Source organism: Heliconius melpomene, chromosome 7 (assembly GCF_056956725.1).
Source record: "Heliconius melpomene rosina isolate 202511_hmr_F chromosome 7, ASM5695672v1, whole genome shotgun sequence".
Taxonomy (NCBI): domain Eukaryota; kingdom Metazoa; phylum Arthropoda; class Insecta; order Lepidoptera; family Nymphalidae; genus Heliconius; species Heliconius melpomene.
The window spans coordinates 376531-403115 of NC_140395.1; the positions used below are offsets into that span (position 1 = coordinate 376531).

The following is a 26585-nucleotide window of genomic DNA, read 5'->3' on the forward strand; positions in this document are numbered from 1 at the left end:
CTAATAATAAATCTCTACTTATTAATATTATTTAACTTATTTTAATTATTTAGGCTTATATTTTCGCGGGCGTAGCCGCGTCCGGGCCCACTAGTTCGTTATATTTTTAATATTTATATTATAACATGTGTTTTGCTATTCCAGATGCACACCAACGAGCCCCCACCCGCGACGGGCACGGGGCTGCTGCTCCAGCTCGGCAGGCTGGTGGTGCGCGCGCGCAGCTCCAGCCCCTCGCCGCGGCGGTGCGTGCAGTCTACTAGCGGTGTGCAGGTACGACGGGGATACAATTAACAAAGTTAATAAAAACTTACATATATTTATATATTATATTACTCTATACGTAGAGTCTTAACACTAAGTTTCCTCTGCTTATCCTGCTATATTCGAGATGCTATATGCAGCGTGAAGGCCAGAAGCTATTAAAACTTATTAAAGCTTTTACTGGATATATTAATTTAGTGTATGCAGTCGGGTTTTTTTGTTTAGTTTATTTCGTATTGTTTTCAGTGGTATTTTTAATTCCTTAACTAATTTAGTATTGGTATCTGTTGCAGGTGAACACCCAACCCAAGTCAGATTCGGAGGAGCCCAAACCTGGCATCGAAGCTCAACTGAACAGCCACGTGCACGCGCTATGGAATGAACAGATACCGATTTGCATTGAGGTACATTATTTTCTTAAATCTAATATAGGTAGGACATACTTATAGTGTTGAAGTGAGAGTAGTAACAATGTTGTAGTGATAAGTCACTACTGCATTGTCACTTCTATAATTTATCGTTTAATTTTGGCTGCTGTAATTTTTTTTTACATTTGCTATGATACATACGCATGTTTTCAATTTAGTGAATGCAGATAAAAAAACTTGACCTTGCCCGTTTCATATTTGTGTATTCTATGTTAGATTACATAACCATTTGAAAAAAAACTTACTTTTGACTTTTTCAACTATGGTGTAGTTATTATATAGCATAGCCTATGACATTGTCCAAAGAAAAAAGAAATTCAATTCAAACCAATGTGTCCTGATATAATCGCGCTCAACAAAAAAAAATACACCTTTATAGTATATATTTCCATCCCATATTCCAGGTCCTGCTGGCACCAGACTGTACGGAATGTTACGCGTCTCTCAGCCGCATGGAGGAGGAGGCGATGTACGACAAGCTGTACACACAACAGCGGGCTCTGCTCTTGGAGAGGTGGACCATGCGGACTATTACCAACAAGTTAGTATTGGAAATTGAACGGAAAAGAAAATCAGAGGTCGAGATAGAGCGGTGGCACAGTTGTCTGATTGCAAACGGGATGGTCGTGAGTTCGATTCCCACTTGGAAATGTTTTCTTTGATCTGGTTGAGTTCCGCCCCTCAATACGCTATGTTTTAAAAATTGGGCGGAAACTGGAAAACGGGGTGTCCTAACACTAGGTTCCCTCTGCCTATACTCCTAAATGGGTAGAGATACATCGTAAAACTAAAAAGAACAATGTTTTTAATCAATTTGTTTAACACTTTTGAAGTGTCAATTAACGTAAAAATTGTTGGTACGAGCGGCATTTGAACCTGCTGCACCTTTTAGATCCTGTTTAAGAGAATCACAAAGATTGTTACAAAGAAATGACTAAATGATAACAACACGTATAAACAATATGGGTATCAAATGAAAGGGCTTAGTTAAAATAAAGAAAGAAAGAAAGAATACTCGTACAGCAATATATAAAATAATAGATAGATAAAGATGCACAAAAGAACTGACAAAACAAAAGTAAAAAAAAAACATGTTTGAACGAATCAGTTGCATATTGTAAGAATGTATGGCTTATTGTCTTAACATTTTGTTTTCACCAATGTGTGATACTTTAAGAAATATCAAAAAAGATTAACCTATAGTTAATTAATGCAAAATTTCCAGAAACCACGAACCCCCAGCAGCGATTTCGGCGCACTGGCTGCTCAACGCGGTACGCTCACAGCTCCACTTCTCTCAGCTCTCAGCTTGGAAAGCGATCATTAACAAGGCCGAATGGGATAAGCCAGCGGAGAGACGGTAAGAAAAGGGAAATAGTGCACTTTATTATTTGATTTTCGATTTACTTGATTGTGAGTGGAAATTTGGTTGTGTGAATGATTATATTTAAATTACAGTATGGTCTCGGAGTCGTGGCCACCCCACCCACTCGTTGATGTTGGATTACATTTGGATTTTTCTTTATTTTTTTTATAATTCAGTAAACCTATTTTATACGACGCGTCGGCTGTACTATATCTTATTTTCCCGCTTTTGGAAGGCAAGGCACGTTGTTGAGTTCCGCCACTCAGTCACTCAAGCATTATCTCGAAGTTTAGTGGAGATTGGAGGAATTATTGTTAACACACTACATCTTCTAATTTCTGTTAATTTTGGAGAAAATTGGATAGCGAACTCAGTGCCGTATGTTGTCTGGTGACATCGGGGAAATAAATATTTATTGTATATAAATGTTCGAATTAAGAGTTCGTGTGGTTCATTAGTGTGTTTATTTTGTTAAGAAATAAAAAAAATCATATATAATAAACTAATTCAAGTAGTTTTTTAACTATATGGTATACTGTGACTTATTTTTTTACGTTATGATTTTGATTATTTAATGATTTGCGGTAACAATCAATATATTTTTTAATTTCAGGAGAAAGCTGAGCCGGGAAACATGCAACTACAAAAAAATAGAGGCCAACTGCGACGAAACAGACCTAGATGAACGCAAGCTGAACATAGTCTACTCCATCAAAATACCAGGCGAAAGTTACAAAATAGCGGACTTCACCAGACAACCAAACGACCACAAGTTCCCGATAACCGACATAGGAAACAATGTCTACCTGAAATTAGTTCTGGAAAGTCTGCCTAGGATAGACGAAGTGCCTACAGTCAAATGTACCTGTCCAAAACGTCGAGCCAGCAAGGAAGTTCCGACGAACGTTCACGACGAACTGGTCGGCAAACTGAATGATCTCACGCTCGGACCACGGAATAATAAATATGCCGATGCAAATTTGAACCTAGGACCGAGCAAACGACTCTCTATAGTAAACCCCGGCATCGAATACAGTGTAGACACGAACAAAAAAATATTAGACGACAGAATGCTAACACCCTGCAGCGAGAACGGCAAACACAAGTGCAGTTGCGACGACGAATCCGATGACAGGACACATAAAAACGACGAAACCAAAAAGTTAGATGAAAGGCGGTTGAAAGAAATAGCCAAATACAAGCGAAGGATTAGAAAAGAAAGTAAGCTGAAGAAACTGTGCGACAGTACTTCGTCAGAGGGGGAGGGGTCTAAGACGAAAGAGACACACACGTCTATACCAATATTGCAAGCGGCGAGATTCGACAGATTAAGAGCCATAGGGTGTTTTAGAAACCAAACGTATTTAACTCTCCCCGCAACGAGAATAGAAAGTCGTTCGCCTTTCGTCGAAACCTTGAGCATACCACCGACAGAATTCCGACGAACCAACACCGTTGGGACACAGACCGACGAATTGTGTCAGTGTGGCAGCACATTACAAGTTGTTTGTACAGTTTGCCCAAGAATGGTCAGATCGAAAGCAAATTACAACTTAGCATCGCTAGAATATGGCGTCCGAAGAAAAAGAGAAGACGATACGTTAAAGCATAAATGTGATAATAGAAATAACACACAGTGTGATATATATTTAGATTGTAGTGATAAGTGTGATATCATCAAACGGCCGAAACTGAGACGTTTCCCTATCACTGATAAAATCGAAAAGGTGATAAGTGATAGGCAAAGTAGTGATATAGCGGAATTGCATTTACGCGACGATGATACAGTGTTCTCCGGTTCAAAGGTTGGACCAGTGCAAAAACGCCAGAAAACATATTCTATTAATGAGGATTATGTTTTATATGAAAAGTGTGATTACGGTACGATTGATAAGTATGAGGTGGAGTCACCTAAGGAGGAACAGAACGATTCCCATTATCCTGATGCTGTTAAGGGTCAGGATAATCAGGTACCGTCTCCGAGTGAGATGGACAGGTTCAGGTGGAGGTTCGATTCGGCTACCTCCATGGTGTTTCATAATAAGACAGGACTGCCGTTGACATCGAGCCCTGCGCCATTGCGACGAGGAAACAATTGTTTTGACTTTGACGATTCGATTAATGGCGTTTCTGGGATTAAGAGGTGAGGAAAAATAGTGTTATATTAACCATTTTTTTGTTTCACGCTTTTTTCGACAGGTAGGCAGTGGTAACTTGGGACTTCCGCACTTCGCCTCGTTACCATACGTTTGAGAGCGAAGAAATGAAAATATTAAATATTTCATTCCCCTGAGTGGAAATCGAACCCATTACCGTCGCACATACAGTTGCACGCTTATGCCCCTACGCCACTACAGTCTTAACAATTGCTCTCAAAAGTTCATTTGAGTATTTTTTAAAAATAAAATCTAAGTTATCATTTAATCGTAAATTTAAATACAATACAATATATTTTATTGCACATAACGTTTACACAAATTATATACAAAATAAGTAGACATAACATGTAGGTACAATAAATAGATTTTTTTTGTATTATTTCGCTTTGATCACTGAGCCAGAGCTACTCATCAAGCTACGTCGAAATTCTTATATGCTCCTTACAATCTATTTATGTTGTAAACATGTGTAGTGACATTTTTTACAAATTTCCAATACCCCAAAGATAATTGGTTAAAATTATCATTTGGCAGGAGAGAACGCTATTTATTAACTATTTTTAACATTTTTAAAGTGTTTTTCCACATTAAGAAAGAAAAATACTTATCTAGAAACAATATTTTTTCTTATACTGTAGGTATTGTAAGTATTGTAAGTATTTTATTTTCTTTGTAAAGTATGGAATAATGCCTGCTCTGTTATACATGAATATAGCGTGAATGTGGGATACAGCGTAAAGGTTAAAAAAAATAGTGGACCTATACTTTAAAAATGTAAAAAAATATAAAATCTTTTCTTATGTATCTTAATGCAATAAAAGAATATATTATAAGTTTTGTTTTAATTCCAGTGCCCTGTTCCACCCGATCTCCCCGCCGCCCACGCCGCCTTCCCCTGCGGCGCGGCCCGCGCCCCCCGCCGTTCCCGCTCCGCCACGCCCGCGCCGCCCGCGCCCTCGCATGGCGCCCAGCTCCGGACTACTTGGTGAGTGCTTATTTATGTCAGCTTATATGTATGTAGCAGGGTAGGCAGGGGGAATGTAGTGTTGTTTTTAAACTGACGAACCTAGTGTTAGGACACTCCATTTCCCGTATGAGAGTAGAAAACCTTGAAGCCGCTTTTTATGTTACCAAAACGGGCAAGTTGAAACATTTTATCGGTTACTTATTATTATTTATGATTATAGCAATTAAACCACAATTCTACTTCTAGAAGTAGTGTTGTGGTTTAATTGTTAGATTAAGTTCCGGTTAAATTACTACAAATTATGCGTTTCCGTTTGCATCGTTTGAATTTAAGTATTACACAGTACTCCTCTAATAGACTCTCATACTACTCTAATGCTCTACATGATGTAATGTATTTACAATGAATTTTAAACCACCTTACATAATTATGCGCACTACACTCAGTGCCCTAAAAACAGTACATCAATAAACATTTTCCTATTATAAATCTAGTGGGCTACATAAATAATACACTAGAAATCCTAAGGTGTCTCTGGTCTCTCCAAAACCCTATTGTTATTGATATACCATTCAATATATATTCAGTATATTATCAGCACTATATATTCAGTACTATATATTACAAATAAAATTAATCTTCTGACGAACTATACGAACGAGGGTAGTTTTTCATGGTGTAGGCTCTAAAATAGATGTTTTATCTAAACAAAACAAACTAAATACCCTTTCTTTCCCTCACAGGTAGTTTCGAAGAATCAGCCCTCAAGGGACGTCTGGAGCCCGTTGCAACGGTACACGGGTTCAGTGCTGAGTTGGGGGCATCTGGTGCATTCTGTCCACCGCACCGTCGCCTGCCCGTCACCGCTTTCTTTTATGCACCCGGTGGTAGTAATGCACCATATATGGTAAGTTGGTTGTATGTGTTTCCAGGTCGGTACGATATGGGTACCTTCAAAAAGCGCGTCTATCTCCACCTCAAAGGTCGGCAACGCACCTGTAGCTCCTCTGGTGCTGCACGGGGTCGTGGGCGGCGGTGATCATCATCAAGTGACCCGAACGCTCGTTTGCCTTGTCCTTTTTCCATTAAAAAAAAAAAAAAAGTTGAATAATATATATGTAACTAATATGACTAACATTATATTTCTTTTTCAAGTGTTAATTTTTTTAAATATTATATAATTTTTTAAAAATCTTAACAGTTTTGAAATGAAATCTAATTAAAGTTCGGTACGAATATTTGTACTGTAATATATTTTTAAAATATTTATGATATGAAGTCGGATAGCCAATCTCATTAACTCAATCCAGTCTCTGCTTGTTGGCTAATTAAATAGTATATGCTAGAGAACTTATAAGAATGTTACTTACTTTTTTTTGTTTTTCTAGGGAAGCCTAGACAATACCGGAAGACAGTCGTAAATGTCAACATATATAAATATATGTATTATACATACCTACAAATTTCTATTATATCTACAAGCTACATAAATGATTTTCGTCCACAGGGTCACATAAACCTAGGACCGAGCGGTTACCGCGTGGCCTCCTCGGGCACTATACAAGTGTCCCTCTTCAACCCCCACGGGACCCTCGTAAAGATGTTCGTGGTTCTCTACGATCTCACGGGCATGCCGCCGTTGGCGAGGACCTTCCTTAGACAGCGCACCCTGTACATGCCGGCCGGCGCGGACCCTCCGCCTCCGACTATGAGGCACAAGTGGTTGCGGTATCTCATACATCTCAGGTAACTTAACTTAGCTTCACGCTTTATCCCTAGCGGGGTAGTCAGAGAGAATGGAGCGCCAAACGCTACGGTCTCTTTACACCTCTGTCATTAACCTCTTCATACATGCCCTCTGGGAGGTCCTCATGCTTTCTACGTGACCTTCCGTGTGTCTTTGATACTGTTGTGTTTCTTTGATACTATGTTTTCGAAGGTCAACGAGGTCTCCCAATACCTCTTTTTCCCGTGGCACGGGAGCACATGGGTGTAAGCATGACGAGTTGTGAAATTTCTCGCTCTGATAATGAGGGAAAGCACGGCGTTGAGTCCTCCAGATTTCGGTAGAAAGTGAGAAATAGAGGTGTCTTAATGGGAATGGAATGTCGTAACACTAGGTTCCCAGGTACTTTCTGCCTAATCTGCTATGTGCGGGATACATCGTTAAGCTAAAAAAAATAAAAAAAAAATATTAACTGTTTCAATTTATATTTCAGATTCATGACATCAAAGTCAGGAAAATTATATTTACACACCGACATTCGTATACTAGTGTCCAGAAAAGCCGACGTGGACACGGCTGCAGCACATTCCTCACTATTTAAACCGATCCCTGTAAAAAACCAAGAAACCGAGAAACCAGAGAAACCGGACAAACCAGGGAAACCAGAGAAAGACAGAAACCCACCGAACCGTGTTTTCGGTGGTTGCAGCGACTTCGAAACCCGTGAAATAGGTTATGAGAACCAAAACGGTGTATCATATGAACTGAGGAGTTTTACATACGCACCAGAGAACCCTAAATATTCGCCTCGTTAGGCAGTTTGATGATGTTTTTCGTGTTTAATTGTATGTATTATGAAAGATTATATTTTCGGTTTTATATTTGTATGTGTTTTTTTTTCATTGGCCCCTAGAATAAAATTGTATCTGAATTTACATAGAATTGAATATATAAATATTTTGAATATGTTTATTTTCAAAGAGTATAAATTTGATAGACTCCTGTATTTATAACAAATAAATTAAAAAAGAGTTAAATCCAAAAAATATATTCATCTTTTAATTCAGTGTTTTTGTTACTATGCATGTGAACATATTATGTTTTATAATTTAATAATAAAAATTAATCAAAAATTCTAGAACTGGGATGAATACGAGCTATAGCAAAAACGAGCGATAATTATTGTACCTAACTTTTACCTGCGACTTGGCAAAATGGCATGCAAATTGAAAAACTATAATAACTAAGAATCGTGTATGACACATGACACATTTCTTAAAGCAGCAGAAGTGAAATTGAATTAATTCCGAACGTCTGAAGTTAAATTGAGTCCTAGATTGAGAGAATAGATTTTTTTCTCATAAGGTATGAGAAAAAATTTATTACAAAATATTATTTTACGATTTTAAAACCGTTGCGCTTACATGCACTTATTAAATTTAGAGCAATACAGGATTCCATCATCTACAATTAACGTCATTCAACATTAATTTAAAGTAAACAGAAATTGAGATTTTTTTTTGTTATACTGTTCAAAGACAAGTCCAACGTACCTTACAGCCTCAATAAATGGAACATTTTACACAATTTTGTTTTTAATTTGTGTTAAGCTTCAGTTTTATGAAATTAATATAGATTATCAAAAAGTAATTAGCATCATATTCAAAATTAAAGTCATAATGTTAAGCTAAAATTCTAAAGTTTGTACAATTACAGGAGAAATACAGTATGGTCTATAAGTTGCTTTGAAGTCAGCAAATGGCTGCGCCGATTTCATATCATAATTTTTTCTTACGTTTAATTTTGTTCTACCCAATTACACAATGCGCAAAAGTTCAAAAACCTTATTTTCTGCTATTCAAACTACAATAACTTCTTGTTAAATTGGTGAAAAGTGAGGGACGATTATTTAGGGTCATTTAAAAAAAAGTTTAAATGTGAAAAAAATTGTATTGTATTGTAATTGTAATATACAATATACTATTTATTAAACGAATATTTTTCAAATGCAGGATTAAAGTTAAACAAGAAAGATTAATTGTTATTAATCATTTATTTCAAACGCACTGACACAAATAAAACACACACACACCCACACATATTACACCAATTAATTATTAAATAAATAAATTAAAAATGCGCCTTAACTTATAAAATAAAAATAAATAAATTTAGAAATTTTATTTTTATTTACATTGATTGATAGCTGCATAAAAATGGCATAACTAATTTTTACTATTTTAAAAAAGATTGTTTTTAAAAAGTAAATTTGTTTTGATAAAAACAAAATATATGAGATAGGTTAACGCCATATTTTATTACAACCTTTTTATTATAACTGGCTTGTATTTTGATTTGACTATAATAAAAAAAATATTCCTACAACAATGTGGTATGTCAAAATAATCTGTATAAAAAAAAAAGTATTTTTTTCTTAATTTACAAACAAATTAAGGAAAAACCTAAACTGATTTTGATCAAATTTTCTTAAGAACGTTCAGGATTGTTCAAAATCATGAAAATCTGGCAATTTATAATAACATGTAAAATATACGAACAGACATGTTCATCTACAACTATAAGCAAATGATAAAACATCGTAATGAAATTACAATTTTTATCAAAAGGTAACTCCTGCTAGTTTCATTCAGTAAATTTAGAGAAATAAATTTTTAAATTAATAACATATATTTCACATACAACACTGTTCTCCGGCAGTACCTAGACTAACTTAATTATGAGAGTGTTAAAAGCGGTCTCGTTGACACCTGCGCGTTCCTTTCGTAAGCTCTGTATGGAGAATTGTTGATAGCTGGTTCTGCCTCGGGATCCTGTGAGAAAAAAAATATAATTTTACTTAGTAGATACTATTTAATTTCAGAGTCGAATTTCAGAGTTAAATCTAAAGACCAGACCCACCGATGGAAATATTATATAATTAAAATGAATATGAATATATGACTTAGACTTGAACCCACAACCACTACTATAGCGCGTACAGTTAGAGAACGAGAACAGCTTCGCCGAGTAGTGAACAAACAAGTGCAAAGAGTTTATGTTAAAGCTTTATAGTGTTAGAGACGCACCACGTCGCGTTACATAGACCTATTTATTGTAGAAAAGTTAGTTGTAGACTTGTATTCTACCAATCGTAGGTACTCCCACTAAGTAGCGAAGAGATCTTTTACCTCAGGCTCCATACTTCTGGACCATGGGCCCCAGCCAGGGGATTCGTCTTCATGCTCGTAGTGGTGTTGGTGCTGAGCGTGTTCATAGTAAATAACCTGAGACAATGTTGGGAATAATAATTAAATATATTAAATTACTAGCAGCCCTATCTCGGCTTCGCCGCCGTATCCCCGTTCCCTGGATATCTTGAGAATTTGTATCGTGGAAATAACTTGAGAAAAGGAGATATCGGGAAAATAAACAAACATTTAAATTTTATTTATACATATAGATATAAAAATATTTTATGGGTGTAATAAGTTGGTCTTGGATTTGAATTCCAATTATTAGTTCAAAATTTAGCGATTAATCTGCGTCCCCCTCCGAATAGTAAACTACTAAATATCTCATGATACCTAGTCGCATTTAGTATTTTTTTAGAATTACTTTGTTTTGATAATTGAACTGCTGAAATATCTATTGAATTTTTTACAATACGTGTCGGGTGGCAGAACTCAACGCCACAAGTTACTTACCAGAAAGGAGAAATTAAAATAATTTAAATATGTATAGTGTTACCCCCGAGCGGAGATCGAACTCACAACAATTGCGCTTACAAGACGCTACCGTAGACGCACTATTGCGCCAGGACGGCCAAGTACATATGAAAGACACTAAGCCACCGTAGACGCATTGAAACCCGGTCGGAGGTCACTTTCACTGTCCTTAATACTCGACTGGTTCACGATCGTCAATTATGCAGTAGTTTGTATTCAATAACCGATTTTAGAAAAGAGTAGTGCCGTGAGAATTTCTCTTTTGATAGGAAGTTTAGCTTTACGCTTTATCCTGCAAATAGCTAAAAAAGTAAGTACTACTGGTTTAAGTAAAATCCTACTGTTAAGACACTCCTTCCTCCACTTTCAGCTTCAGAACTCAACGCTGTTTCGTCTTGTTACCAGACCGAGAAATGAGAATAATTCATTTCCCTGAGTCCATAGAGAACCGCTATCACTCGTCGTAATGTTAAGATGAGTGATACGCAGAGATGTCTAAATGATATATACCTAAATAAAGCTAGAAATTGTTTATTTTTTATCTGCACACAGCGGAGAAGGCAGAAGGAACCTAGCAACCAGCCGAAAGAAAGTGTTACGACACTACTGTCTATAATATGCTTCTGTCCCCCACAGCTTTGTTACTAGAGCAAATAAAATAAAAATATTAAATATTTAAATAAAACAAAACCACATAACTCTACCCTCTACGTAACCATTGCTGGCCGTATGAACCTACGACCAGCGCTTTAGCCCTCAGACACTACAGTACTACCACTACGCCACTACGCGACGACGGCCTCATGTAAATTATCCACGCTTTATAAGCAGGTGTGACGCGAGAGTATCGAGTTAACCTCAAAACACGTATAATAGTGTATGTACTAAGATATACTACTTTGTAATTGGTTTCAACTATCTTGTAGGGTAGGTGTCTACCTAGATATTATAGAAGAGATTCCCTATTGGCTGTTAAACCGAATGACAATTGATGAGGTTGCAGCGGAACTCAACGCCGCGTATTGTCTGTCGGAGAGAGGAAATGAAAATTACTCAATTAAAGCATAATATTTTGTTTCGTCAGAAAACGTTTTTTTATAATTACACCTTTTCACGCATAACAATTTTCGTTAGGCAATGAAATTAAAGTATTAAATGTTTCATCTCTCCGAGTTGGAATGGTACCCACAACCTCAGGTCATATCCACTAATAATTTAAACAATAAACATTGTACGCAGTCCTTAGAGTATCAATAGCCGTATTTAATAACTGGTTGACGTGGATTAATGCGGTTTCGACCTACAATATCATAGTTGCAGTACAAGATTCGATTACGGAAATATATAGCGCAAACGTTATTGATCCAGATGCACCGTGTGTTGGTAGTTTAATGTAATCTAAATAAAAACCTAAATATAAATACTTGTGTTGGGATGTCTCGCCTTAACCTAAAGCCTAGTGCTGTGCTGCGGGCTCGGTGTGTCGCTATTTGCACATTATTATTATTATTAGGCATTTATGAATGTTATTGAACCCAAAACCATGCTTTGTACTGTTCCGTAGCTGTCGAGGAAAAAAGATGTGAATACCTATATAGATCTATTTATTATTTATTTTAATCTAGTATCTAATAGACCTAATCACCTACCTTCAATCTAAACTAAAAGGAAAGTTAACTTTTTAAAACCAACCCAGATTTGAACATCAAAATGTATATATTAAGTATTTTCTAATAAAATGTCGTGTTATGTATCTCATTAACACTGTTTAATGTGGAGCATCCGGCGGCGGAGCGGTGGGTGCAGATACTAATACCGAGTGAACAAATGAGGTGAAAGTGCATATTGATTTAACCCACAAGGAAATGAAGACTTGTCATGGCGCCGAGGCACTAGCGTGCGACTGTTAATGCGACAGGTTGAGGATTCGATCTCCAATGGAGGAAAGGAAATACTTAAAATAGATTTCTCGATATTCCTATGGGAACGGCAAAGACCGGCTTTTACGTTTTATAGTTGACACAAAAAGCTGTTTCGGGCGGCCACTGGTATGTAATATTTTTTTCCATCTAATAAATTATCTTCTACATATAGCAAAGTAGATAGTACGAACTGAGAGCCTAGTCTCTAGACACTCTGTCCTGCACTTTCCGTATATTTCAAATACATTTACTATTGGCGTAACTAAAACCAGTCCTGTCTTGCCAGTGCGAGAAAATGAAGATTTAATGGAATCGACCCCCTAAATGTCGCGTTTACAGTCAGACACTGTTCCACTGTGCCCCAATGGTGTACTTCATTGTTATATTTATATTACCTTTTGTGGTTGTTGATTGTGCTTGTTCTTCAGTTCCACCCAGAACCTTGCTAAGTTGATGGCGAGACCGATCAGGGCTATTATGAAGAATTTCACCTGCAAAATTATAATATCATTTAAGTTTTTGGTGTTATATGGTTAAATTATCTTATAAAAACTTTTTTTTTAAATAAACAAAAAAAATAAGTCTCTTAAAGTGTTTACTACTTTTTATCTGTCGCGGTTAAAGTTAAATGTTTTGATTATCTTACTTGTAATTTAAACGACAGTATTTGAAGCAACGTCCCAATTTTGGCTTTAAGCACTGCACCCAGTATGAGAAGCTTCAAGATGGCCTTCTTCTTCTTCTTCTTTTTACCTCTTTGTTCTAAATTATTAATATAACATTATTTAAAACGTTAAATAATATATAGATAAAAAATATGTAAGAAAAAATAATACAAATTTTAGTAAAGTTGGAGCACATGGCAAAGTCTCAATTGAGTATCTTTTTTAGAACTTCAAAAGTTTACACCTATGAAAACACACTGCATACTGAAAACGAACAAATCTACTACTACAGTAAATATAATACTTTGAAAATACTTTACAGCTACAACTAGAGTATTCTATTCTACGAAATAATTGAATAACTAATACCTTACTTACTAATGGTATAATTGTCATGCAAATCTAATGTAAACACTAAGGTACGTGATTGTTAAATATATATATAGTTACCCTCTCAATTATTGATAACGTTGACCTTACTACAGGACTGACAATACGGACATTTATAATATTTTTTTTCTTGATGTATATGCTCTTGTGGCTTGACACTAAGTCAAGACACTCTATTCTCCACTTTTACTACTTTTTTCTCGATCTGCCCTGGAGGATGAGTGTATAACGGAATGTTTTACGCACTTCTCTGCCATCTCTTATACAATATAATGAAACAAGTGCGATAACTAACTCTCAAATAATAGTGTGTCATGCAATACGCGTGAATTGCTCTAATGAGTAAATGTTTTTATTACCAATCAATTGTGTTTTATTTTCTATCCTGAAAAGACACGAAGCGAACGTAACAGAGGCCTGTAATTAGCAATTATGTTTCGAAAGTTGTATAATAATACGCAATTTCTTCTGAAAATTACTAAAGAAACAACTTTTAAGTGATATTTATTATTCTTTTCAGATTCACTTGTATGTAGAGTAGGTTGTCTTAATAAATATTTATTTTTATAGACATAAGTATAGGGACTCTATTCTACCTTCCTTCACAGAACAGAGTGAAAACTATCTAAAACAACATGCAACCGTCACCTTCAACAGAACTGCGATCTACGATTCCATTCTCGACATTCTCCTGTTCTATGACATGCTCAGCAACAGTATCTAGTGCCTTCTCTCCTACTTTCCATATATTGGAAATGAACCCGCGTCCCTTCGTCATATTCCCAACGACCCAAGTCTGTAGTCTTCCAAAACCTCGACCTTTATCGTCTTTATTGGTGGCCATCATTACTGGTTGGATTAACTGGATCTTTGGTGGTTTCTGCTTCTTCTTCATTTTCTTCTTTTTGTCGGTAGAAGGTGATATTGTTAGATCTATTCCGCCGCTGCTCTCGTGCTTTTTTCTTGATAATGCTCTGAAATAATAGATTTTTTGTTAAAGTGTTGGTAAGACAAATACTACTAAAATTTTCAATTTGGAGCCACTTAATTCTCGCTAAATTCTGCCTCTCTAAGTCTTTAATAAAAAAATGGATAAACTAAATGTATTATAGTACCTATTCCAAATCCACAAGGAAAACGCAATGTTTGTTCTGTACGCGTCAAATTCAACACTTGTTTAAGTAAATGTTTATTTTTACATACGAGTACATATGTGTCGCTCTCTAGTGGAGAAATCTGAGCAAATACTCGGTTTCTAATTAGGACGTATTTAGATACGGACTACGGTGGCAAAGATGGGTTCTTAACACGCAATGCCTTTACAAATGATACTAGGTTTTATGTTCCTCATTCTCTCTATCTTTCTCTGCGTTAAAGTTTGGGAATCTCATGTCAAGACAGTCTGTTTTCATTACACACTTCTGTTCTCCACTTTCCGCCGAATCCTTTAGATATTGCGTGTTTGGTGCGTACCAGATCGGGAAAATGAATAAAAATATTAAAAATTTTATTTCCCCAAGTTTAAATTAAACTCATAACCATAGCGCTACTAGTCGCACGCCTGCGTCCCTGCGCCACCGGCCACGACCGGCCTCCTACACTACGGCTGTATCCCGCATAGTAGCCACTCCGCTTCCCGCTTACCCTCTAATTCGCACGATCTCATACAGCCTCATACTCATATTATACCGACATACATTTATATAAAAACGTTATGGTCAAGTCCAAAGTCAAGTTACTAGTACCTTATAAATTATTTAGAACAAATTTCGAATTACGTATGCCAAGTATGACGCATAAAAAGCGGAAATCAAACCTGCACTGATCAGCTTTCACTACGGAATGACGACCATCACATACAAATTAGTCCCATAGATATTTATCATGGCACATACTCGTAGTACTTACATCATGGCATAATGACTGTTAACGCGATTGTCGTAGGTTCGATTCCCACTCGATAGTTACTATTATTTGTGACATTTTCGTGTCTTTCAGTTTTTTTAGTTTCACGCTCTATCCCGCATATAACAAGTGATTGGTGTTAAGACACTTTCCGCCTAAAATCGGGACTAAAATCAGTCGGTCAAAAAAAATCATGGCTCGTGTCATGTGAGTCGGACTCAAAATAATTAAAATTTAATATTTTGAAAATTGGCCGGTGCGTGGAGATACAGAGATAGAGAGAGAGAGAGAGAGAGAGAGAGAGAGAGAGAGAGAGTCTTAACACTAGGTTGTATGCATACTCTGCTGAAGACGGGACACAGCGTGACTAGCTACTCATCTAGCTGACATCGTGACAAAAATCATATAAGTGATGTAAGTAAAGTGTGTCAGAGAAACTCAAAACTAGAGGTCCTTTAGAAATTCAAACAAAACGAATGATTAGCCACCGTTGTTTGAGACACTGTACCCATTTCTCTCCATTTATATTTGAATATGGCAAAGTTATTGCAGGACAATGTTCTTTTTTGTATATTTTTTCGTTTCCTTTAGCCTCAAGGCCGTTATGGCGCAGTATCCCATTTGTCTGTGCTTAGAGGCGTTACTTGCAGCTTTGATTTACAATCTCGCTGTGGTAACGAGACAAAGCCCGGGGTTGAGATCCACTACTCAACACAAAATGTCTCAAAAATTGGACAGTGCATGGGGCATGAAATGTCTGAATACTAGATTATCTTGGCCTTACATGCTATATGCGAGATACAGCGTGAACCTATAAATAAAAATCATCATTATCATCATCCTCATCCTCTTCATACCTTGTCATTCCTTTCTGTATGAGATCTGTTACACCAGTCAGGGAGTGTTCAATCTCTCTGCCTAGTAGCGACGGTGGTTCCTCGAAGGAGCGTCCTGATGATGACACTTCAGCGTCCGCTTCAGCTACAAATTAAAAAGAGATATATAAAAACTAATTATGTGTCTCAAGTTTGAAAATTCAAGCAGAATTTTCTGTTTTTTTTTTTTAGTTTTTTGCTGTCTCCCGCATATAGTAGGGTAAGCAGAGGAAACCTTAGGTTTGTGTTTTATAAAATATAAAAAAAATCAAATCGGCTTCCCGAACACAATAGTGTAGGCAGACGGTGCCTAATGTTAAAACACACCCTTCCCCACTTTCCACCGAATTCTGGAGGCATTGCGTGTTGAGCGGAACTCAACGCCGCCCTTTTGCCTCGACACCAAAGCGAAGAAAATGGAAATATAAATTCACCGACAACCTACTTTGCGCCACGGCAGACCTCTACCCTAAGGGATAAAATGTTTTTGACAAAAGATTATTACATTTATTTATTATTTAAATCTGGATTTTAAACTATACCTAAAAGGCACAAATCAAATCCAGTAAATTTCAATGCTATACACAAAATATCCTTATAAGGATAAACAAACAAACTTTCACTCAAAAAAACACAAACATATACACATACACAAAAAAAGCTTAAGGTGGGGATGGAACTCACGACCTCTGCGTCAACAATTAGATTCCCTAATGACTTTAATAGGCCTACGATTACATCTAATGGAGAGAGCATGAGAATCTAAGATTGATCTATTAGTAGGTACAGTACAGTGGTTTGGTTTTGGTTTGTAGGCGAAGACAGCGGGTTCAATTCCCATGATAAATGTTTGCTACACTTTCAAACAAAAACGAATGAACGAAGCGCACAGCGTCTGACGGTGAACGTGACAGTTGTGGATTCGATTCCTACAGACAAAAAAAATCATTTTATCGTTCTGGTTCTTCTCAGACAAAGCGATAAGATCCAGAGCAAACACGCAATGTCTTGAAAATGTGAAGAAAACTGGGTAATGAACTGTCTTAAACTCTTAACGTGTTGGTATTTATAGATGACCTGACCTGACTTCATCATGTATACCAGCTTAGGGAAGGAGGGAAATAAATTATTTTCATTTCCTTGATTGAGTAACACACCTCATATTGTATGGAAGGCGTTTCCCCATACAATAGTATCGCACACTTTCGATCTCAGAAAATTCTACTTCGAATGCCTCAGAACATAATATAATACAAATTTTGCTATTTTTATATGTATGGGTAATCTCTTTACCTAATACGAATCGATCATAGCGCAGTGGAACAGTAGCGGACGGTAACCGTGATGGTCCTGAGTTAAATCCGCATGCGGAGACATGATTATATTTCAATTATTTTTATCTCGAAAATTAGGCGGTGAGTGTTTTAACACTAAGTTCTCTCTAATTACTATGTTATGAGGGAAATATTTTTAGAAAAAGTGCAAAAAATTAACGAAGCGGGACATGCACCAGCGCCTTTGGTTTACTGTCCAAGCGCGTTGTCCACTGAGCCATACTTATTTACATTGTTAGCTGATATTTACTTATAATAACTACGTGGTCGACGGCGTCTTTCTTTCTCTTTAAATATTTATAATTGTTTATAAATATTAATACAATTTATGAAAGTTTTTATTACTTCACATATACAAACATATATAAATATCTTTTTACTTGCACTTTCAGCCGAATTCTTGTTTCATTGCGTGTTGAGTGCATTCCTCGAGAGGGGATCGCATTTACAATCGCTCTGCCACGACTGGCCTCATATACATTTACCACTAATATTTTAGATTTGAACCTACACTCTTCACTCATAAGCCACAAGACCTACACAGCCAAGCAATTAACATTATAAATATAAGAAACAACAATACTATCTCAATTCGCAATATACGTGCCTATACGTTCCTATCTGCATTATAATTTCATATGATCGATCAGAAAATAGGTTTTTAAACCAGCGCGAGTCTATGCGTGATGGAAAGATCTTATAACTCACGCATATACTTATACTTATAGATTGTACGTGATTTATTACTTGGATGTGGCACGACACGTCATCAAGAGGTCGCAGGTTCCATTCTGGGGGAAAAGTTTTCAATTTAGTATACGTAAGTAAATAGGCAAAATCGCGCACGAATGGTTCCGTACCATTCATGTATAAAATCAAGGAAAAAAAATATGTTTCTTGTTTGGGAGCTTCATTAATACAAATTCAACATCAACCCTTTGGTTATGTTACCTTAAAAATAGCATGCGCAGTGTGTGTGTGATGTGGAGGACGGAGAGTCTTATAGCGCGTTTTACCGCGTCAGATCAGTTGATTAAAAAGAAGCATACAAAATATAAGCGATAAAATAATTTACTATTTCTTGTTTCTTAATAAAAAGTAAACATTTTAATATCAAGGTCTGGTCACAAAAAAATTATAACAAATATTAAATAATCTCTTAATATTTTTTTTACATTTAAAGGTTCCTTGTCAATATCTATATATGGCTACTAATCGTCGCTTATTTTGTTTGAGCGGACTTTACGACGTAAATATGTAAAAATCCTTTTATTCGCAGTACTGATGGGAATTTCGATAAATCCTTCCCTCCTGGGAACCTCTTGCTCAGACACTCCATTCCCATTAGAACATTTCCGGTCTGTGGAATGGTGGAACTCAACTCCGTGCTCTGTCTCGCTCTGGAGCGAGGAAATAAAAATATTAAATATTTCATTTGTATATTATGCTAACAACATTTCATCCAAATTCGAACATACAACCACTCAGACTACGTCACTACTCAACCATAACAGTGCCAATGATTAATACTGTACAGACAGATAGTAATTTTCTTCTATTCTACCTACAATAAATTACTTAGTAACTGCAATGCCTGGAGCTCGGGAGAATGCAAAATTGAGGTAATATTTCAAGCTGCTTTCTATAGCGTTTATACGCAGCGATTAGTTACTGAGAGATTTACTAGAAGTGAAAATAAACACTATTTATTTTGTTTATTTTATATGGAGGGAATGCAGTACTTAGACACTACGATCCCCACGCAGCGCCTAACAAAAAGACGTGTCTCCTGTTATCAGAGCGAAGAAATGATTGTTACCGACATGGTTATATACAGAACCCTTTACCAGATGCTGACTCACTCTATGAAATAATATTTTGATAAAAATATTTCTATTAATATATGAATTTATAAATATATATTATATATTTTTTTATTGCTACTAATGTAAGTGGTAAGGGCACCTAGCTTTTCCGTATTTTCTTAAGTACAAAACCTTAAATGATTCGAACTCACGACCTTTACCCCAGCACGCAACAAACTTTAAAAAATAACTTTCCTTACAGACACGCCGCTTTCATCCTAATTGCAAGCGGAAGATAACTTTCACTTATAAATACTGGTTTTTTTTCGCCGTGAAATTTCGTAAATTATTTAACACACTTATATTTAAAATAATGTTATATTGTAATTTTTTAACGTCTTCTGCCAAAATGTTAAAGTAATTTACTGTTTTAAGTTTTTTTTATAATTTTATGTGGAGTCTTTAATAAAATATTAATCTTTTTATTCACAGTTAGTTCAAGCTAAAACACTTATACCTATATCCTATATCTTATAAAACAAAGTCGCTTTTTGTGTCTGTCTGAACTTTCTAACTCTTCTTCTTCTAAACCACCCAACGGATTTGGATGTAGTTTTCACCATTAGGTCGAGTATTTCTCAGGGAAGGTTTATATATAATTTATTATTTGTACATTCTTATGTAAATTAACATAAATACGATAAATGTGTATAAAGTCCTACCCGCTGAGACACTTTGGCGCATGCGCTGCTTTAATGGTAAATACTACATGAAAAAAATGTACTGGAGTATTGTTCCTCTTAATAAGATCTACAAAAAAGTCCGCGATGGCATATTCATATCTTTTAAGAATAACGTGTAGTGATCATATTTCTGTCTAAAAATAGTAATTTCAATATATTTTTTATTGTGAGGGATATTTTTCCATAATGGTATTAATCCTTATCCTTTAAAATACTTTATTAAATTTCTACGTTAAACGAAGATAAAATTTGCTTTTTAAACTATTTCGAAATTGCGAATAGTTTTAGAGAAAAACGCATTTAATTATTGACACATCACGCCGTTCACACATCAACTATATCGAGTCAAGTTTCACTTATCCCTTACTCTCAGCATATAAATAAGTATATTAGTTACGTTGGCCATTTAATGTAGATCAAAACTGTCTTTTCTGTTTTTCATTTTAATAAGTACTTTAGAAGTTGTTACAATATCAAAAAATCCTTGCTGCGAAACGCGCCTCGCGACGTTATGCTTATACAAGCGAGTCCGCCGCGCCCGCCTGCCTTACACGCATCGGTGGTTCAGTGATAGAATGCTCGCCTGCCACGCGGGCAGCCCGGGTTCAATTCCCGGCCGATGCATTCTATTTAATTTTCGTCACAGGCAGCCACGTAGTGCTTGCTTTTCATCAGGGACAGAATACCCTCTTCAGCATTAACTACAAGCTCGAAAAAAAAAACCCGCCTGTCTTTATAGCAACGAAGATTTAGATGCGTTTGCACGTATTGGATAATTCGAGCTGAATGTATTATTTAATGTCATTTAACTATCTAAAAATAGTAATTTAAATATATTTTAATAAGTACTTGAAAAGATTAGTATCACAGATTTAAAATTACGGTACCTACTAAAAAATCCTTGCTGTGTAAAACAATTGGAAAATCCTTATTGAAACTACGAAAATGCGGGTTGCATTAGGGTTTAATTAATTTTCACATTATCTTAAGTGCTTTGCAAACATACATTATATGAATAATCCAGTAGTAAAAGCGGGCGAAGCCGCAATAGGGTCGCTAGTTGAATGATAAAAAGAAAGTTTTAATAATTAACTCATATTAATTAAGTATATTTAAAGCTTGCCTAGTTGCTCGTTCTCACATTCAAAGTACAGCGTTAAGTTTCGGCAGTTCACAACACTTTAAAATTGCATAGCAAGTGTAAAAGACAGTTAGAGCGATCTTGAGTTCCCATTTTATTTATAGATTATTAATAAGTTTAAAATATCAACATTTCCTTAAATGTAAATTGTGTCCATCACTACCATCGCGTGTATAGATAAACACTGTCACACTGCGTTTTGTTGGCAATATACTCTTTAGCCCGCATATGGCGGAGAGAACCTTTGTGATAAGGCATTCTGTTCTTCCTTCCCCTTCCCTTCTTTAATTAAGGAGATACTAGATAAATCACATTGTTAACCTCATTGTAAATAATTTCTCGAAAATCGTTAGTAATTTCTTGAAGGCGGTGCGGGGGGAACGGATGTTTCCTCTGTCTACTTTGCAATATGCGGGATACAGCGTGAAGCTGCTGATATATCTATAAACACAGTTAAGCCACTTTGGTTATAACACTAATGCTTTCATTTAAAACTACAGAATTGAATTAATATGCATACAAATCTTATTTTGGTAGAGAAAGTTGTTTTCACCATATTCCTTGTACAGTGAAGATGAATTTAAAATTCATTCTAAACTGGTTAAAATATTTCAAAAAATATTATATCTTTTTTGTTATGTCTTACTGACTTCGGAGGTTCTCAAATGTTATGTGACCTTTCTCTAATATTATTATTGTGTTTTTGAAGGTCAATCAAAGTCTCTCTCTGCCTCTTTAACCTTTTCATAAATCGTTTTAAAGATAAAAAACAAGAAAATTATCAGAAAAAATTACAGTTTTTTTTTATTTAATTAATATTTATGCTCTTTCCATTGATATTGAAAATTACAATGCTCGTTTTCTCCATAATAGAGATTCGAAATATAAATCTTACTTAATAAGATGGCTGGATTTCTCTAGCTTCACGCTGCACCCCGCGTATATCGAGGTAGACAGAGGGAATTCCACCTAGTTAGTGCTAAGGAACTCTGTATCCATTTTTTCCCGAATCCTGGAGACATTGTGTGTTGAGTGGCGGAACTCAACACCGCGCGTTATCCCGTTACGAGCGAGTAAATGAAAATAGCGTACAGTTGGTTGTATTGAAACGATAAACTTGATGTAGGTAATACGAGTATAACCCAAATATAGATTACCTCGATAACAAGACTATCCAAATCCAATACAAAAAAAAACAATTCCAACCATTAAGTAGTTCTTGAGATTAGCGTGTAAAACCGAACAAACATGTTAGTTTTGTTCTTTATAACATTAGTATCATCGCTATATAAATAAACATGTATATACTTATGCCATATTTTCATAAATGCAAGTAAATAGAAATTGCGAATCAACCGCCGTGACTTAAAGAATTATATTGTTTGTACACGATAGTGACCTTTATACATAAAGAATTAAGATTAATTTTAGTGAACAATCACTTAGTTTATAATTTAATGAGACAAGCGTGGTAACAGATTGGCATCTGGTGTTTTCATCTCTAAGCTGTGATTAACACTTTAGATGGCATGCCACTGAGTGATTTTAATAGCGGGTTCAAATCGAAGCCATTTTTTTATATATAGATGCTGCTGGTCGTCTATAGCTCTGCAGTACTTGGTTTGAGTGTAAACGCGACGGCTGTAGGTTCGAATACCATCAGAGAGAATGATTATTCATTTATTAATTTCCTAGTTCTAGTAACAAAATATATATATAATATTTTTTTATTTTTTTGTCTATCATGTAGTGTGTGGAAGAGCGTGAAATTACTGAAATATTAGACTATAATAATAAATTTAATAATTAAGCTTTACAAATATAATATGTTGCATTAACATAATTAGAAAGTAAAAATTAAATATTATTATGCAAATAATTTCAAAGTAAAAAGTTGTCTTGTTAAAACAGGAAGTCGGTTAGAATGAAAGTAGGTGATTTGTTCACCGTGTGTGTAGTGGAGTACCGATAACCGGGGCCGTCGTGGCGCAGGGGCTGAAGTGTTGTGGGTTCGATTGTTCGGTGTTAAGTTCGTCAACTCAACACGCAATGCCTCAAAAATTTGGCGTTGCAGTCACACGCTTGGGCCACTACAACACGACGGTTTCCAAGTAATTGGTAGGTAATTGATAGGTATTTGAATTTAAGTAAATATTTGAAATTTTAAAAAATACTTTTAACTGTAGAACTCAGGTCTAATCTATGATTTTTTGTGTAGGCCACACACTGTGAACTATCAATCTTAAATATCAACTTGGTAATGTTTTAATTCGATTCCAATTTTTGGTTTCGATTGATTAGTTTCCAAAAAAGTAAAATAAGAAAAGTTTGCCAATATACAATTGTGAAGATTGCATTTAAATCGGTTAAGCCGGTTCTGACATTAGCATGCACAAGGGCACAGACAAGCAGGTCATAAATGCCTCCAATAATATGATTTCTTATAATATTATTCCATGTACTGACAGCGATGAGTTACGATTTTATCATATTTATAAATTCTATATATATTAAAGTCTATATACTCCAGTAATGCAAAATAATACAAATTTCAATTTTAAATAATAAAAACAAATAATTATGCTAAAATTATATTAAGAAAAATAAACTTTGGCCATCTAAAAAAATATATCAACTTGTTATTCTTCTTTTTTTTTTGGTAAAATAAAAAAAAATTGTAAAAAAAATTGGAAATGAATCAAAACACTTAGTTAATAATGTGATTGTTGTGAAGGCAATAAATAATAACGATAAAACTCGACCTTGTACAGTAAATTTAATTGATATGAATAAACAACAGTTCATTGGACTTAATAAAATATTTGTAAATTAGGAAGTCCTGGATTCTATACCTACTATAGCTGTTAATAATAAAAGTTATTTTTTATGTTTACTTCAAATGTCTTTTTGACTATAATTTGATCCTCATATTATTTATTGAATGTAAGGAAAAACTTTACCTGCCCAAATATTTCTTTGTTTTTGCACTTCCTGGTCCCAGGAGTTCAGAATTTTGCCAGCTTTCTCCTTGGCGCACGCCCACGCGTCTTCTTCCCCAAAACAGTCAAGAATCGACATGACACTAGGTGCCAAGTTCTTACCGAATTTCATAACATACTCATATGACCGTTCTATCAGGGAATCACTTTTTACCGAACTTATTAATAACACTAGACATAATAAATGTATTTTTGACGCCATTTTGACGTCAGAATGACACTTTGTTTTTTTTTTGAATTTGCTTGTTTTTTTTTAATTTTTCAAGGCAAGAACGAATGTTTTCACGTTCAAGGTTGCACTGGGCGCGTGAAAGTTGAATTTGTAATATATACGGTGCGTTCCACATGTGGGGGTATAGAGGCTTGTGTACGATAGAGATGGAATGCTTTGCAAATTTTATAATTGCAATTTTTATAGTGAGAAAACACTCTGTTTTATAATTTCAAAAAGATTTAATTATTTTTTTAATCTGTTATGTCGGTAGATAATATACGGCATTGAGCTTCGCCACTTAACACGCAGTTGTTCGAATTCGGATGGAAGGCGGAGTACGGAGAGTTTTGACACTGAGTTCTCCTGTTATACGGACAAAGCATAAATCTGATAAAAATATATTTAATTTTTATTTCGACGATCAGGTAGGAAAGTTCCGCAGCTTAACACTCAATTTGACGAAATTAGGCAGAAAGTGAAGAAAGGAGTAGATACAAATGGGCAGTTCAGAAATTTTCGTTTTTAGAATTTTGAGGTTCCGTACTGCCCTGTACAAAAATTGAAATAGAAACCTAACGAGAATTACTAACACTCCGCTGTCTGCCTGTCCGCCTGCCACCAGGATGTATCTCATGAACCTTGATAGTAAAATAGTTGAAATTTTCAGAATTGATATATTTATGTTACCGCTATAACAACAAAAATACTAAAACAAAGAATAAAATACATATGTAAGAGACAACAGACATTATTTTTTGCCGTTTCTATAGATAATGGTACGGAACCTTTCGTATATGAATCTGACTCCCATTTGACGTTTTATTTATTTTTATATTTACATCAGAAATGAAAACATTTTTTTATTATAACATTTCTTGAATCGAATCCAATATCATCGTAACAGATTAATGCAAGAAGTAAATAAACTTTCTCTGATAAAATTTTAATCTATAATTTGTTTTACTGATCAAAATTGCTATGACGTCAATTTTTATTAAACAAAAATAAATAAAGTATTTTTTTTTATTTTGTTAAACACTTTTTGGTATCATTTTGATATTTTTTCTAGTGGTCGCCCGCACCTTGTGTTGGAATTTTAAGAAATCCTCTATTTTCTTCTAATACACTCCCTAACCTACCTCCATGGCAAATTTCAAATTTGTCAGTAGTTTTGTTTGTATTATCTTTATATTAGATAATAAATCGAACCTACTACTATTTATTAAATCCGCCTCCCTCGCAAGTACCAGTTGTGGTATAGGCCACAAGCATGCGACTATAAACGCGTTGAAAGTGGGGAACGTAAGTATTTTAAACGAGAACCGAGTGTCTTAATGGTAGGTTCCCAGGTACCCTATGCCTACCCTGCTATCTATATCTGGGACACAGCGTGAAGCTGAAACATTTTGAACCCATAACCATCTAAATTCAATCAAATATATATATTTCTACTGCGCTAAAATGTGTTTTGGCATTTTTTGTAAATACCTACTATTTGCCGTAACTTTCTTTTAGTATTTAATTAAGGAAATTATATTTTTATGTATTTCTTTAATATGTTTGATTTGGCGTATGATTTTTAGAGTTCGGTACTTTCTAGGGTTCCGTACTTTTTAAGGAAAAAAGGAACCTTTGTATGATCACTCTGTTGTCCGTCTGTCTGTCTGTCAAGACTCTGTCAAAATCTTAGGAACGTTTGAAGATATCGAGTTGAAATTCAAATCATATACCTACACAGATCTACGGCTCCATGATTTCCTGATGAAACATATATTTCTATATTTATTTAGAAAAAAATTATGACCATTTTTATCGCAAAAAACGCGTATTTCGACACTATATAAAAAGAATAAAAATTCATAGGGTAATTCCGGTTGACTTAGAATTATGAAAGTAGTAGTACTTGTTCAGAAAAAAATCTGAAATATAGTTTTCAGATTTTTTTCTGGACAATTAT

The 26585-nt window shown here is 35.3% G+C and overlaps 2 protein-coding genes across 5 annotated transcripts in view; one reads left to right on the forward strand and one right to left on the reverse strand.

Annotated features, from left to right (window-relative positions):
• The window catches only part of atos (atos homolog atossa), a 36555-nt gene extending 28762 nt beyond the window's left edge, over positions 1 to 7793 (forward strand). For both annotated transcript variants that reach the window (XM_085188885.1, XM_085188884.1), the window contains 9 exons: positions 145 to 273; positions 558 to 668; positions 1097 to 1233; positions 1918 to 2052; positions 2672 to 4201; positions 5069 to 5202; positions 5928 to 6091; positions 6692 to 6930; positions 7404 to 7793. In XM_085188885.1, coding sequence (XP_085045011.1) covers positions 145 to 273; positions 558 to 668; positions 1097 to 1233; positions 1918 to 2052; positions 2672 to 4201; positions 5069 to 5202; positions 5928 to 6091; positions 6692 to 6930; positions 7404 to 7725 — 2901 coding nt within the window. In that variant the 3' untranslated portion in view covers positions 7726 to 7793. The remainder of the gene's footprint in view (positions 1 to 144; positions 274 to 557; positions 669 to 1096; positions 1234 to 1917; positions 2053 to 2671; positions 4202 to 5068; positions 5203 to 5927; positions 6092 to 6691; positions 6931 to 7403) is intronic.
• A 1151-nt stretch (positions 7794 to 8944) lies between these two features.
• Positions 8945 to 24701, reverse strand: LOC146537121 (uncharacterized). 3 transcript variants are annotated; one of them, XM_085188064.1, is made up of 7 exons: positions 24376 to 24701; positions 16375 to 16498; positions 14432 to 14586; positions 13204 to 13319; positions 12953 to 13048; positions 10099 to 10194; positions 8945 to 9741 (listed from the first exon to the last, which is right to left on the reverse strand). In XM_085188064.1, the coding sequence occupies exons 1-7, from the start codon at positions 24614 to 24616 to the stop codon at positions 9646 to 9648; spliced, it is 924 nt and encodes a 307-aa protein (XP_085044190.1). In that variant the 5' UTR covers positions 24617 to 24701; the 3' UTR covers positions 8945 to 9645. The 3 variants fall into 3 exon arrangements, with proteins under 3 accessions (XP_085044190.1, XP_085044187.1, XP_085044188.1); XM_085188061.1 differs by having other exon boundaries at positions 14261 to 14586; XM_085188062.1 differs by lacking the exon at positions 10099 to 10194 and having other exon boundaries at positions 14261 to 14586.
• Positions 24702 to 26585: the final 1884 nt, after the last annotated feature.

Excerpts from the sequence above, each read along its gene's own strand:
- LOC146537121 (XM_085188061.1), bottom strand. The coding sequence starts at position 24,616 with ATGGCGTCAAAAATACATTTATTATGTCTAGTGTTATTAATAAGTTCG. Across the intron at positions 14,587-16,374 it reads ATACAGAAAGGAATGACAAG|AGCATTATCAAGAAAAAAGC; the intron begins GTATGAAGAGGA and ends CTATTATTTCAG. Across the intron at positions 13,320-14,260 it reads AGATCGCAGTTCTGTTGAAG|AACAAAGAGGTAAAAAGAAG; the intron begins GTGACGGTTGCA and ends TTAATAATTTAG.